General features: G+C 32.3%; 1 protein-coding gene across 1 annotated transcript in view; it reads right to left on the reverse strand.

The window, feature by feature from the left end:
* Window positions 1-14,017, reverse strand: part of LOC134238351 (neuronal acetylcholine receptor subunit alpha-7-like) — a 31,787-nt gene extending 17,770 nt beyond the window's left edge. Inside the window, exons 1-3 of the mRNA XM_062720478.1 lie at window positions 13,889-14,017; window positions 8,770-9,016; window positions 7,924-7,973 (exon numbers count right to left, since the gene is read on the reverse strand). Of these exons, the coding sequence (XP_062576462.1) occupies window positions 7,924-7,956 (33 nt within the window). The 5' untranslated portion in view covers window positions 7,957-7,973; window positions 8,770-9,016; window positions 13,889-14,017. The remainder of the gene's footprint in view (window positions 1-7,923; window positions 7,974-8,769; window positions 9,017-13,888) is intronic.
* Between the last annotated feature and the right edge of the window lie 427 nt (window positions 14,018-14,444).

Here is a 14,444-nt window from a genome sequence, read left to right on the forward strand (position 1 = left end):
TATATTTAATTAAGTTCTTAAACAGGGGAGTATATGCCGACTTCAAAGCACTGAATATTTTCACAAGTAATGACGCCATATGTACGTAATGACGTCACAAACATGACGTAATTTTCAGTTTTTTATGAATTTTACAGAAAAATGTACATATTTCGTCATATTTTGAGTAAAAGTCACCGAGCGCATGTGTGTTCAGGATAAATATTTTGATATAATGTGTAGAATGATAATATCAATGAAATATGTCAATACTGTTCCTGAACAAACTTGCGCTCTATAAATTTTAAAGCTAAAATTGTTGAAATTTTGTCCAATTTGTCCTCTTTCTGAAAAAGGATATAAAATCGGACTAGTTTGTGACGTCATAAAAACAAAAAAATGTGAATACACTGCTTTGACACTATAATGTTTTCTGTTAATTTATATTTCACATACAATTTATTGAATTCAGCACATTTCAGGAACTTTTCAAAATCTGATTTTTGTGGGGGCAAATATATGCAATATACCGCATATAGTTCTTTAGTACTGTAAAGCAAAAACAAAGCAAAAAAAAAAAAAAATACAGATATATTGTGCAATATTATATTCAAGAACTTGTGTAAATCAGATGCAGATTCTCAAAAACTCCAGAGAACTTTTATAAAATTTAAAGCTATCAAATTTTCAAACGTCAATAACATTAAAACTTGCAACTTTTCTTTAAGGTATATAACCATTACTCAGATCAAAAACTGGATTTTTTTTAATATATTGTTGACAATTGCATCTTCAATAAAATGGAATTTAAAACTCTTTACTTTTTGCTATTGGTCATCCTCGCCATGAGAGGGGTCCTGAATCAACACGTTGCCGCTGGACCCTCGGTAAATTTCATTCAATACTTGTGAGATGACTGTATGACCGCCTTTCGGGGGGAAAATCTTGGTTGTTTTATCTCTCAACTTATCACCTAAGGCCATTCTATCAAAAACTACTCGTTACATATGCATCTGAAGTGTCAACTGAATCATATTTATTGTTTCTCTATCTTTATTTATGAAAGCCTTAATTTGAGTTAGAGAAGCAATTCATGAATATTAAAGAAAAATTAAAGGGAACAGAAGTCTTCGAAGACAAAATTTGTTTATTATTTGAATGGTTTGCTTACTGTAGACGGTGTGTTTTAATTAAAATGAGCTGTTTTAAACGAATATGACTTCAGTTTCTCTATCGACAACATTCCTTATTTTTTTAGCAATATTCCACCATCATGCATCATGTTTAAATTTCTTAAAACTTCGCTATTCAGGACGAGTACAATCCATGTTTAAGTCGAGGTAGGACACTGGTAGAGAAGATTAAACAGGAATTTCAACAATCTCTTTTAAATTCATTATATCGTAAATTCCATGCTTTTATAAGGCCACTGCTATGTCCCTCTGGCTACGTCATTACTTTTGATGAAAAATAAAGTTTAAGGAAATCGTAGCTTAAGGTCCAATTTATAGGGTGCTCTAATCTTTTAATTTCTTTTAATTTACATGAGAAGACCATTTCTATTTTGGATTCCGTCGAATAAAAAAACCCGTTGAGCTAGATGTAAAAAAAGAAGACTTGAACATTCATGCCATTGACTTATCCTCTAAAAGACAATTTCAATAACGAAAGATTGAAATTCACACTTGTGTTTTTAATTTATATTTTTTTGATGAATAACAACAAAAAATAATCAAGAATTCCTTGATCGTATAGCAAACGACGTTGTACCGCATAAGTATTGCTTTGATCGAAGTGAACAAATTAAAGCTATTAATTATGTTGGCCTGATTTTGTTCCAGAGCATCTGTTGAAGTCCTGACGTGACTTTTGGTGATATGAGAACCATATGATGAATGATGGAGATAATTAGCAGGGGATTACAGTCAAATCCACAGACAGTAATTAGAATTTCTTGAGAGCAATCTGTAACCAAATACACTTAAATATCACGAACAAAGCAAAACAATACAGATACAATGACTACAAATTTCAACAACTACAAAAGGCCCTGGGACAAGAAACTATTACAATCCTGTGTAAATTACTGTATTGGACAGTTCAGGTGACCACTAAGGAGTACGATTCCGCATTAAATTTCAGGATTTTTTAACCTTCTAATTGATTTCATGAACATAATACGCATTTAAATTTCATGAAAAACAGGATGGAGTAATAAATTAATAAAGTACAAAGCGGTGTCTGCTTTTAAAGAAATTTTGAATTCTTTATCTTTGCTGTAAAAAAGTATGAAATAGAAAATAGGGTGGACAGTAATCATAACCATGGAATAAAATAAAAATGAGGTGTATCTTATATATATGATATTATTTTGCAAATGTTGCCATAGAAGAATGTGATTTGTTATAACGTAGTCAGCTGTCTGCAATGTCATCTATATTGTCTAATTGATCCTTCTTATCAAACATTAAATGTAACTTTTTCAATGAACATTGTTTGGAAACACTTTAAGGTTTATAAGCCGTCTTTCTTCTAGATAACTTTTGCAAATTTGTTATGATAGTCATTTGGCCAAATGAAAGTTATTCCTCTTTTGAACGGTCAATGAACCTTAAAGGTTAAAATCAAAGAAACAAGAGTGTGCCTCTCTGATGCATATTGTGGAGCACTTGGTTGTGAATCATTTAATATGTTGGGATAAAAAAAAGACAAAATGAAAACCTTTATATGTTCCCGATAACTACTTTAATGTTAAATGAAGACCGGGATGGTGGATGAAATATCTGAAGATAACAAACAGTATTTAAGCTCAAGGTCTATAAAATAGGAGCAGAGCAAGCACGAACCTCCAAAACATCAGAGGTGGGATCAGATGCCATGGAGGAGGGAGCATCCCCTGGCAATCTGTTGTTCATATCTACTTTGTTCCTCCTATTTTTATACAAGGAATACGGAGAGTGTTTACTACCATAATGTTACGGCCTCAAGAATTACTACTTTAAGTGAGATTGTGACTGGGAGTAAATCCATATGCTCGCATTTTTGATTCTTAGTCTTTTCCTGATCTTTCTCCAAGAAAGAAAACTATCCCATAAAGGAAAAACGATCAAATCTGTAAATATTATCCACGATATCCAGGAAAATAAGGAACTGCGTGTTCGAATTGATTTACGTGTAATTCTATCAAAAGTGCAGGAAAGCATAATAACCAAATTAGAGACGATTGATTCATTTCTGGTGGAGTTAAGTTATTGTGATGTTTGGATGCTGCTATGACAGGAAGAAGGCAATGAGAAATGATTTTATCATGACAAATGGAGCTGTTTGTCGCCGTTAACAAGAGCTTTCTCCTCCTTGCTTTTTTATAGAAATCAGAGCCCTCCATCATAAGGTAGAAATACGGGCCCAGAGCAACGATAGAAAAAGGAAAATGATTTTTCATCCGCAATAAAAAGTTATTAACCCTGGTGAATGTTGCTTGCTTTGTACAAACCAGTAAAGAGCTGTAATTGAATCATACACAATGAGGTTATGTTCAAAAACGTTATTATCACAAAACGTTGTATAGAGGTGAAGCAAAACACATGCTCTTCAGTAATACAAAACGTGTCATAGAGAAATACTGTTCATTAGTTAAGCGAGAGTACACTTCAAATCAGGTAGACATACAATTGTAATAGTCCAGGTGAAAGAGGTATTGGTAAGTGAAACTAAATTAAATGAATTAAAAGGAATGTAACATAATAAGGATAATTGTTCACATTACAATATCTAACGGTATTGAGCTTAAATATCAACAATAAAATGGTTGTGAAAAAAAAGTCTTACCTCATAAAATACAAACACTATAACGGAAGTTGACAAGGCAGAAAAGTTGTTCCGTAGTCCTTCGTAGAAACATTTTATATCAGTTATTTATCCACCCATAGTATCAATTAACCTTGATGTAACTCGATACTTTCGTTGCTTTCAAAATCTGTATGAAATGTCAGATATTTGTTTTAGATTTAAGGTTTCATTTGTAGTGCAATGATATTTTATGTTTGGCTTTAAACTTCCCACATTAATCTGCTTTTAGCAAAAGAAATCTGCCACAAGCCATCTTTAATTCCATCATCATCGGTTTGAGCACGGATCCAGTTGCAGGTACTGTCTGCCTATCAGTAGTTTGTCCAGTGGTCCACTGGCTGGACTTTGTATTATACGACTATGAGAGTCTGCTATGTAGTCTGTCCAGTGTCCACTGGTGATAACAAAACTTACTAATCCGTCTATTAAGTCCCCGGAGTAGCTTGACAGCTGCTGCTCTCACGATGGTTGAGGCTAAAAGCTAATCACGACGACACTGGGGTTTTGTCATCTTCACGTCAAGGAAGCGCGGGAGATACTGCGAGACTGTTTACTTTATCGAGTGGACAATCAAACAGGCTCACGCGCAGTGTGAAAAACTCGCTGTTGCATTTCATCTTCGAACGAATCAATATTGCAGCATGCTACATACTTTTTTTTTACTGATTCCCTTTCATCATACGGATATCTTGACTCAGAATTAATCGCAATTAACACTCTTTTAAAAGAATCGCATTCAATGTAAAGTCCTTAATTGAAACTATTTTTCTTCGCCCTTTCAACTTTAGGTCATTAAAATATTTAATGCAGAAATTGTTTTAATGAAACATAAATATAAAAGGCTGTCATTAAGGACAAAAGATCTTACCCTAACCCCAAACACGGATCTCTAAAAGCATCAGTTGTATGATTGAATGCCATAAAGGTGAAGCCCCTTATCCGATCAATTTTTATAAGAAGGTAAGCTTCTGTCATCTAAATTTATGTCATCATTTCTTGAATTCTATGTTGGTTCTTCAGTGACCTTGAAAGCTTGTAAGTTATTATTTTTTCATATTTTGTCTGGCACATATCGTAAAAATTGTAAATAGTTTTTAAATAATTTTACTAAGGAATTGTCCGTATACCTCATCATTGTAAAACGCTTAGCGAAAGTTCATATGTTCTGAATGACTTCAGAATGATTCTATCAAAAGTGCAGGAAAGCTAACCAAATTGAGCTTTTTGATCACATTTTGTGGCGTTAAGTTATTGTGATGTCTGTGTCTGTCTGTCTGTCTGAAAATCACATTTTGACTTCTTCTCCAGAACCGCTGGGCCAATTTCAACCAAACTTGCCACAAAGTATCCTTGGGTGAAGGGGATTCAAGTTTGTTCAAATGAAGGGCCACGCCCTTATTCAAGGGGAGATAATGGGAATTAATGAAAATTTAGTTATATTTTAAAAATCTTCTGAAGAACCACTGTGCCAGGAAAGATGAAACTTGCTTTTCCTCAGGTAGTATAGATTAAGTTTGTTCATACACAATGGGGTGGGGCGGGGCCAAAAAAAAAAAGTTTTACATTGAAATATATAGGAAAATTCTTTAAAAATCTTCTTCTCAAGAATGACATAGCCATAATTCATCATATTTATATGGAAACATGCTCAGGTAGGTAGACATACAAGTTTGTAATCAGACCCCAGGGGTAGGGCGGGGCCAAAATGAAACACAAGTTTTAAAAGGAAAATATATAGGATAATTCTTTAAAAATATTTATCAAGAATGACAAAGCCATAAAATTCATCATATTTATATGGAAAAAAATGCTAAAAGGTAGTGTAGATTCAAGTTTGTTGACAAATCATGAAAACCCCCGGGGGTAGAAACATTTTAAATTAGGCAGTATCAGTTAACCTTGATGCCAAAATGTTGCTTTCAAAATCTGTATGAAATGTCAAAATTTTACATAGAAATATATAGTGAAAATTCTTTAAAAATCTTCTTTTCAAAAGAATGACAAAGCCATAATTCATCATATATATATGGAAGCATGCTCAGGTAGTGTAGATTCAAGTTTGTTCCATGACTCCACTGGGGGTAGGGCTTTGCCAAAATGGCCGACCAAAATTTTACATAGAAATATATAGGAAAATTCTTTAAAAATCTTCTTCTCAAGAATGACAAAGCCATAAATCATATATATATATGGAAGCATGCTCAGGTAGTGTAGATTCAAGTTTGTTCAAATCATGACTCCCGGGGGTAGGGCAGGCCAAAAGCTACACACATAGAAATATATAGGAAAATTCTTTAAAAATCTTCTTCGTCAAGAAGCGACAAAGCCATAATTCATCATATTTATATGGAAGCATGCTCACGCGCAGTGTGAAAAAGTTTGTTCATTTCATGTCCCCGTAGGGCGGGGCCAAAATGGCCAGCATGCTACATAGAAATATATAGGAAAATTCTTTAAAAATCTTCTTCTCAAGAATGACAAAGCCATTAATTCTCATATTTATATGGAAGCATTCAATGTAGTGTAGATTCAAGTTTGTTCGCCCTTTCAACTTTAGGTAGGGCATTAAAATAAATGCAGAAATTGTTTTAATAAAATATATATAAAAGGCTTCTTAAGGACAAAAGATCTTCTTCTAAGAATGACAAAGCCAAATTCATCATATATATATGGAAGAATGCCATAAAGGTGAAGTTAGATTCAATTTTTATCAAGGGGGTAGGGCTTCTGGCCAAAATGTCATCATTTTTACATAGAGATTTTTAGGAAAATTCTTGTAAAAAATTTTTTCAATCATTTTCTAAAAAATCGCAAATTGTAAATGGTTTTTACATAATTTTATTTAAACTTTCAATAAAAAGCCATTTTAAAAGGCTTAGTCCTACCCTTGGTGCTCAATGACTTGGCAGAATGGCCTTTTTTTTATTCTTTCAGTAAAATATGTCTATAAAAAGAAAGTATTTATCATTTTCTAATTTAGTTATATCTTTTAAAAATACAAATAATTATTATCAGTTTCAATATGTAGATTGTCGTTAATACTTATGGAATAAATAAAGATAAAATATATTGAGATAATGAACAGTGTTCAATATTCAGTCTATAAAACAATACAGAAAAGGAGTAGAGAAAAAGCAGACCTCCAAAACATCAGAGGCGGGATCAGGTGCCATGGAGGAGTGCTTTGATTAATAGAATTTGTTGAAATAAGTTCCCAGTCATGACAAGGAGCACACACTCGGTGTCACCGTGCGGCAGGGGATGCTCACTCTTCTGTGGCACCTGATCACTAATAATGTTCTCCAATGTTTTGGAGGTCCTTAAATTAAGACAAAAATGTCGGAGATTTTGGCTTCTTGATAATAATCAAGCAAATTGGACAGTTATTCCTCACATTTTTATAATGTTGAAATATTGCCGAGAAAAATAGAAACAAGAAGCGATGTAAATACTAAAACGTCAAAGATAAGAACTATTTAAAACTTTTTATATCATAAAAACGACATACTAATCATAAATTAAAGTATTGGCACAGTCATCCAACCCCAGATATGTCTACATCTGTAATGAAGTCAGAAAAACATTTTGTGTTAGTATATAATATGCATTGTCAACAATATGAAAAGATTTTAGAAAAAATCGGTTTTAGTTTAATGCATATTGTTTACAGAATGTAAACATATCAGAAAGAAAGATTTTAATTTAGTTAAATACTCTATATCTGGTATCATATTAGAAAGGTTCAGTTAAAGTTTAATTTTGTCAGTCTATATCTGTAAAGTTAACAAAAAGACTTTGTTTTAATTGTAGATTTACAAGCATCCCATATGCATAATACTCATGGTTTGTTTATTTTTTCCCCTTTTTAGTACTTTACAAACTTTGAAAAGGATATATTCGATACTTTATAAAATTTTTGAACGCTTTGAGTAAATGATACGGTAACATTGTTATGATCGTGTGTAAGATCATAAACGGTCAATTCACAAACAAACTATTGTTCACTAAGTTTATGGATAAATTCGTTCAATATCATTATAACTGCTTCTATCTCATAATATGTTTAACAGTATCTAAAAACATACATCTACTTACAAAACGGATAATAAAAATAACATCTGGATCCATAATAATGCGTTCGGCATCTGAAACAATCATTTTAGTAAAATATCAGATGATTTTCCCATAAAAGTCTCATTTGTTTTTCAGATAATGTCCAGAAAACTATTCTGTATATACTTATGTACTAATTATATATTTAAACAATTAAAATGCTTTCTTTGGTTGCTAGTACGGGAGTGAATGTTGCAGCTGTTGCAGAAAAAGATACATAAACCACATGATCGGGTTATGTAATTTTTTTTCTGCAATACCTGTGACATTCTTTCCCGCACTAACAACCAAAGAAATAATTTTATTGTTTATATTTATATCTTTTTAAATAATCATTTAAAGAAGAATTAAAAAGATTAATTATTGTATTAATGATACGTCCGTCTTTGTACATTTCATTGATGGAACAACCACTGATCAAGAAATCATTACAGGTGATATGCCTAGTGTTGTTCATGCACTGATTAATGGCATTGGGTTTCCTTAAGAAATAAAGGAGAAATTATTCAGTGGAGGTAAATATACTAATATAAAAGTAAAATTTTAGTACTTTTGTATTTTCTGTATAAACATTGTATTCTTTCAGCTTTTGAAACCAGTTTGGGCAGGGTATTTTTTTCATATTTGGCACTAAACGACAACAAAAAAATGATGCTTTAACAGTTTAGTTATAGATGAATATATTTAGATTGAAGCATATTCTTTGCAAATAATAATTTCTAATTTAAAAGGAAAAATACACCACTTAATCAAACCAAGCGATTCTGATAACAAAAAATCGGTCACAAGTATCAAATCAGAGAAGTTTGTTTTATAGTTTCTGCTTACAGACAATGTGTAGAACGCCCCTCTATCAACAACACAAAGCAGGTCCCATTGTTTAGACATGCCTGACGCTGAATTTCTTCCGGGGTACAAGGCTGACGGTGTGATTTAAAAGTTGTGACGTCATTCTCTATTGTACTAGATAGCAGTGGTGGTGACGTTGAATTCTCGACATGACTTGTGCTTTGTGTATTTCCATTAGTAACTTGTGATGTCTTTTGAACGTCTATGATGCTTGGTGAATTTCTAACTGAAACAAACAACAATTCATGTTATAATAATTGACTTTCTTTAAAATGACCCCACTTAAGCCAGATCCACATGATACATTTTAAACTAAGAAATACTGACGTATTGTCAATCAACAAAGGTCATTTTCATTTTTGTGTCGATACGATATACCCCGATGAGCTTGAGAGAAAAGATACCACAAAGTCTGACACAACTGTTATATTTGGATATTTCATTTGTAAAAGACGATTATGGTAATATAACAACCAAGCTCTATGATATACGTGATGACTTTAATTCGTGCAGCAACATATCTTCATCACTTGCATACGGAGTTTACATCTCTCAGTTGATTTGATACGCAAGATCATGCTCTACGTTCGTACAATTTCTAAAGCGAGGTAAATTGTTCACAAACTGGTTGACGAAACAAAAATATCAGCAGCCTCGTTTAAAGTCATCATTTCGTAAGTTTTATGGTCGATACAATTACCTTGTCAGCAAATATAATATATCATTGAGTCAAATGCTGACTGACGTTTTTCATACTAATAGTTAGTCCATAATTTATACACTGAACTATCGACGGATTTTCTGTTATATCCCGATCATGACAGGGAATATGCGGCGTGTATGGCAGGTCGGCAGAGGATGTCCACTCCTCCATGGCACCTGTTCCCACTTCTAATGTTTCGGAGGTCCGTTTTCTCTGCTCCTATTTAGTATTTTTTCACGGGATTTTATGCTGTTCGTTATCTCCATTTATTCTACTTCTTTCATGTTTTATTTATCAAAAAGAAAATACTGTAAGCAACTGCTTCACGAAAATTGCATTTCAAGAAGTAACTGTCTCATAACTTGACTTTGGCAACTGAATACTGTACTTGAATCATGCAGATTTCATACAGACATTTGATTTTACTCTATTTGTGTTATTCCTGTCTTTGAACACCGTAATCTTGATGAGATGATTTCATTCTCATTTATAGAAAAATTCAAAAATTCACGTAAGATGGATTCCCCAACTCAAGGAGATACTACATTTGGCAATATTTAAATATTGTTGGACAAGTACCCCCCGGATCCAAGTTACAATCGTTTTCTGATAACTGAAAAAGTATTAAAAATCAGTGGAAGTAAGAATTTCATAAGTTTGACCCAGAGACAAAATACAGACAGGCACACAAAATAAAACGCTACAAACAGTAACCTTTCACACGTTTTAGGGAATAGATTAATGACATTTCTCTGAAACAAAGTCTTGGGAAACAAGTATAAACATAAACAAAGTGGGAAGCCGTAGAATATATTCTACCGATTTCATTAAAGTAACTGACACTACCAAAAAAGTAAGAAATACAGAGATAAATACTTGGTTTTTTTTTTACCTAAAATGAATGCAACTTCGTCTGATCATTTTGTTTTGGTTAGTTATGCAAAGAAGATATCTTGATTTTCCCTCGCGTTTTCCTTCTCCTAGCATCATTAATTTATCAGTCTTACATTGAGGCAGTCAAGCAATTACGTTTAATTTAAGAAATTCATTAAAACATTAATTATTAATTAATTATAGTTGAGTTGAACAATTTATTGCTGGCTGCATAAACAGAAAATTACCAAATCAAATGAGTTTTGTCGTCATTATATTCGCCCGATAATTTGATATTATAAAAAAGACAAATATTATCATATGATACTATTCTTAGCGTGACTGGTGTAAGAAAATTAGGCAGACATTGAATTTGATAAACATGTAAATTTCCGCTAGAGTGCTACTTATCACAAAGATACTATATACTAGGGGCCATTGTTTCTGAAACACTGACCACAAGAAACTAAATATTATTTGGTAAATATTTATAATTGATATTTAGTATCATGTTGAAACTTGGCTTCACAATCATCATTAGCTTATTTCAAATGATGGAAACAACCTCTTGAAAACGACTTTATTTTGTTTGAAAGAGTAGGGTCTTATTACACTATTGTAATTATCAATTTTAGGTTGAAAAAGTAATCGCATTCCTGTTTTACTGATTTTTAAGTCTATCAACTGAGTGAGCAAGTTACGCATGTCTGAGAGTGATTGTGATAGGCAATTAATGTAATAATAATAGAATTGCTTTGAAGTCAAAGATTCTTAGTCCAATTTGCGTATCTCTGCATGCATTAATTTCATTTAATTAATTTCATCGCAGTGATTAACCAATCTGCATAAAACAACGAAACTATTTCAATTAAAAGCTCAATAAAATGAAAAACGAAACAGAAGAAATGCTCGTCAATAATTTCCATGACTGAACCTATAATACATGCAGTATATGAAACACGTGAAGATAATAAACAGTGCTTGCTTAGGAATAATTTGTCGAAAAAAATACTAGTCTGTCGACTTCGTACAGTATAAATCATAAATACCACGAAATTCAAGAGATGGGATAAGATGGCAACGAGGGGGTCAGCATCGCCAATTCACCGGTAACGCTCTCCCTGATTCCTATATATTGATCATCTAGGAGAAGTGTTCTTTTTTTTCTAGAAGCTTGAATGGAAAGCTAAAGCTAACTGCAGTTAGTTTTAATTGTCAAGAGACACACTGGCGTAAAACAGGAAAACTTGAAGCATATTTTATATTTGTATTCATTTCTTTTATTAATCGATTTTCTACTGATCTAAAAAATATTAATATCTAGTTTGATCTGACTACGCCCGCTTGCCAACTCGATTTGTCATACAATTTTGTTCTTAGCTGAACTTTGTCGTCTATAGTCAGTAAAACATTCGAATATAAAACAATTGTGGCAGACACAACAATGTCTTTAAGTGAGATATATCGAATCCACATATGAATGAAAGTAACCATACTTAATTGATAATACCTTGTCGATATAATTCCATATCGAGTTGAAAGTTACAAAAAGAGTTAAGGCGAAATAAGAACAAACCATTTGTTATTCCATTGTTTGATAACATTGATTGCAATTTTTTGTTTCTTTGTAAACCTGGGCCGCGTTTCACAAAACTATCGTAAGATTTGTCCTAAGATAGATCTTATGATCATCTTAAGATCTGAGTTATGACAATCATAAGATTTGTCACTGCTGTTTCACAAAACTATCTTAAGTATAAGAAATCTTAAGACAAGTCTTAAGACATGCATATTCCATACTTCAATATCAAAGGGATTTAAACAAAGTTTTCACGAGGTCTTTCTAAAATTTTCTTTGAAATATTGAAATAATGTGTGTCTCATATACTTTTGTTTTGCTGATAAACACTCGAAAAAAAAAACAACAAAATTTATTGCATCAACTAAAGATAATGTACTTTGTGTGTGTGTGTTGGGAAGGGGGGGGGTCATCAAAATTAAATTTGAGTTAATTTCATCACAAAAAAATTAAGAAAATTTGCTGAAATTTCTTTTTGCTCGGGAAATAGAAGTTTTTGACAAAATGCATGTGATCACTTTTAATTAAAACTACTACTGTATCTGAAGCTTTGCAAATAATGAAAGATTTTTTCAATTAATCCATTTGAAAAACCAAATTTTGTTCAAAGTTCGTTCATAAAATTTATTCGATGCATTAGCCCTTTTCGCAAAAAATCTTTCAACTAAGAGCAAAACTTCTCCCCCATTCTACAACATTATTTACATGTAAGCTGCGAAAATCTTATTTTTCTATTACATTACAAAATTATTTTATGAATAAATTTGATTTAATTATTTAGAAAATTATTTTTATCAAATTAAAAAAAGAAAGTGTGGTAAAATTTCAGTCTTAGTCGTAACTTTTTTTTTTGTGTCTTTGACACGCTTCAACTACTGCAACAAAATAACAATGCTAACAGATGAAGAAGAGAAACAAAAGAAAAAATTCTATTCAAAATTTTAGGGTTTCAATATTATTAAGAAAAAGCATAAAGAAAGCAAGTACATACAGCATGAAATATTACAACATATTGAATTGTCATACACATTCCTTTGGATTAATAAGGATACCTCATCTAATTTTGTACGACTGAATAAAATGTTTATTTTAAAATTAAATCACTACAGTTAGAAACATATAAAAAGCATGTATATATTGTATGCCACATTGTAACAAGAAAAATTAAAGTAAAATCCAAGGACTTATCAAATCCATAAAAATGCACATGGTCCAAAGAAGCATTTGGGGTTTTTGGGGTGTGCAAATCAGTTGGGAGGGAGCACAACCAAAGAAAATGTCTTGAAATGAATAAAGTGGAAATACATAATGTAGGTACATTTTAGTTTCTCAATCGTATATTTTTTCGCAATTTTTTGGGGGGTGGGGGTGGGGTGGGGGTGGGAGTGTCATTGTTCTGACTGGCCGGATATAGTCTAAAGGAATGTTCTATCTCTAAAAACCGTTTTCTTTAAATATCCTTCGGTTTTTAGCCAAAATACATATTGTCACAAGTTTCACTTTAGACTTAAGACATGTATCTAGTTGTCTTAAGATTATGATAGATCTTACGATTATCATAAGATATGACAGTTTTGTGAAACGGCTATGGTGCAATCTTACGATAATTTTCGGTCTTAAGACAGATCTTAGTCATAAGATAGTTTTGTGAAACGGGCCCCTGTTCAAAACAGAGGGTTTGGACACTTGATGCAGGAATAGTATGTTAGCCCCTCCGAGATACCCGCTAACACCCTTGATATTGTCCCGTGTTTCGTGTTTATGTTCACACCATTTATATTGTTTACGGGATTTATAAAGTACGTACATGTAATTGTTCTTTATCTTCACCTTCTTAGATTTAGGCCAGGTTGTCTTTATCTAATGTACATTTGTACATTGACACCGTAATTACACTCAATCCTTCTGTGTATTAACCGGAAAAGAAATACATATAAACTTACCAAATCCTGCGGCAATTCCTGATACATATACACAAGCCAGCACTGAAATCATGCTATATGTTTATTTCAATTTAACTGTCTCGGACATTTTAGTAAAACTTCTGCACAACACTTACATAATTTCGATCAGATTAATTCAGATAAGGATTGGAAGTGCCGTTTGGTGCTCCAACCTTATAAATTCTAGTGGACACCTCTTTCACACGAACCATTTATATACTAGTACGTAAATGCTGAAGTTTAAATTTGAAATCTCGGGAAACTTTTTTTGACAATTTGGCATTCTATGAATCTTTATTCATGACTATTGAGAAGATTTAGAGTTTAAATCCTATCACTTTTCACATCATTCAACTACGTACTTCTGCAAATTGAAATAAATAAAATACAAGAAAACACTGATGCAACCATCAATTGTCTCCCGGGAAATAATTAAAGTAAGCAGTGGAAACGAGTCTTGATCATCAAACCGTTTTGATATATGTAAAAAAAAAAAAGGCATGCGTTTAATTGATGGAGACGATAGTTGAGGATATTTTGAAAACTTGTAGTTGGA

Source organism: Saccostrea cucullata, unplaced genomic scaffold, assembly GCF_032062105.1.
Source record: "Saccostrea cucullata isolate Sc308-1 unplaced genomic scaffold, CSIRO_AGI_Scuc_v1 ctg787, whole genome shotgun sequence".
Lineage (NCBI taxonomy): Eukaryota > Metazoa > Mollusca > Bivalvia > Ostreida > Ostreidae > Saccostrea > Saccostrea cuccullata.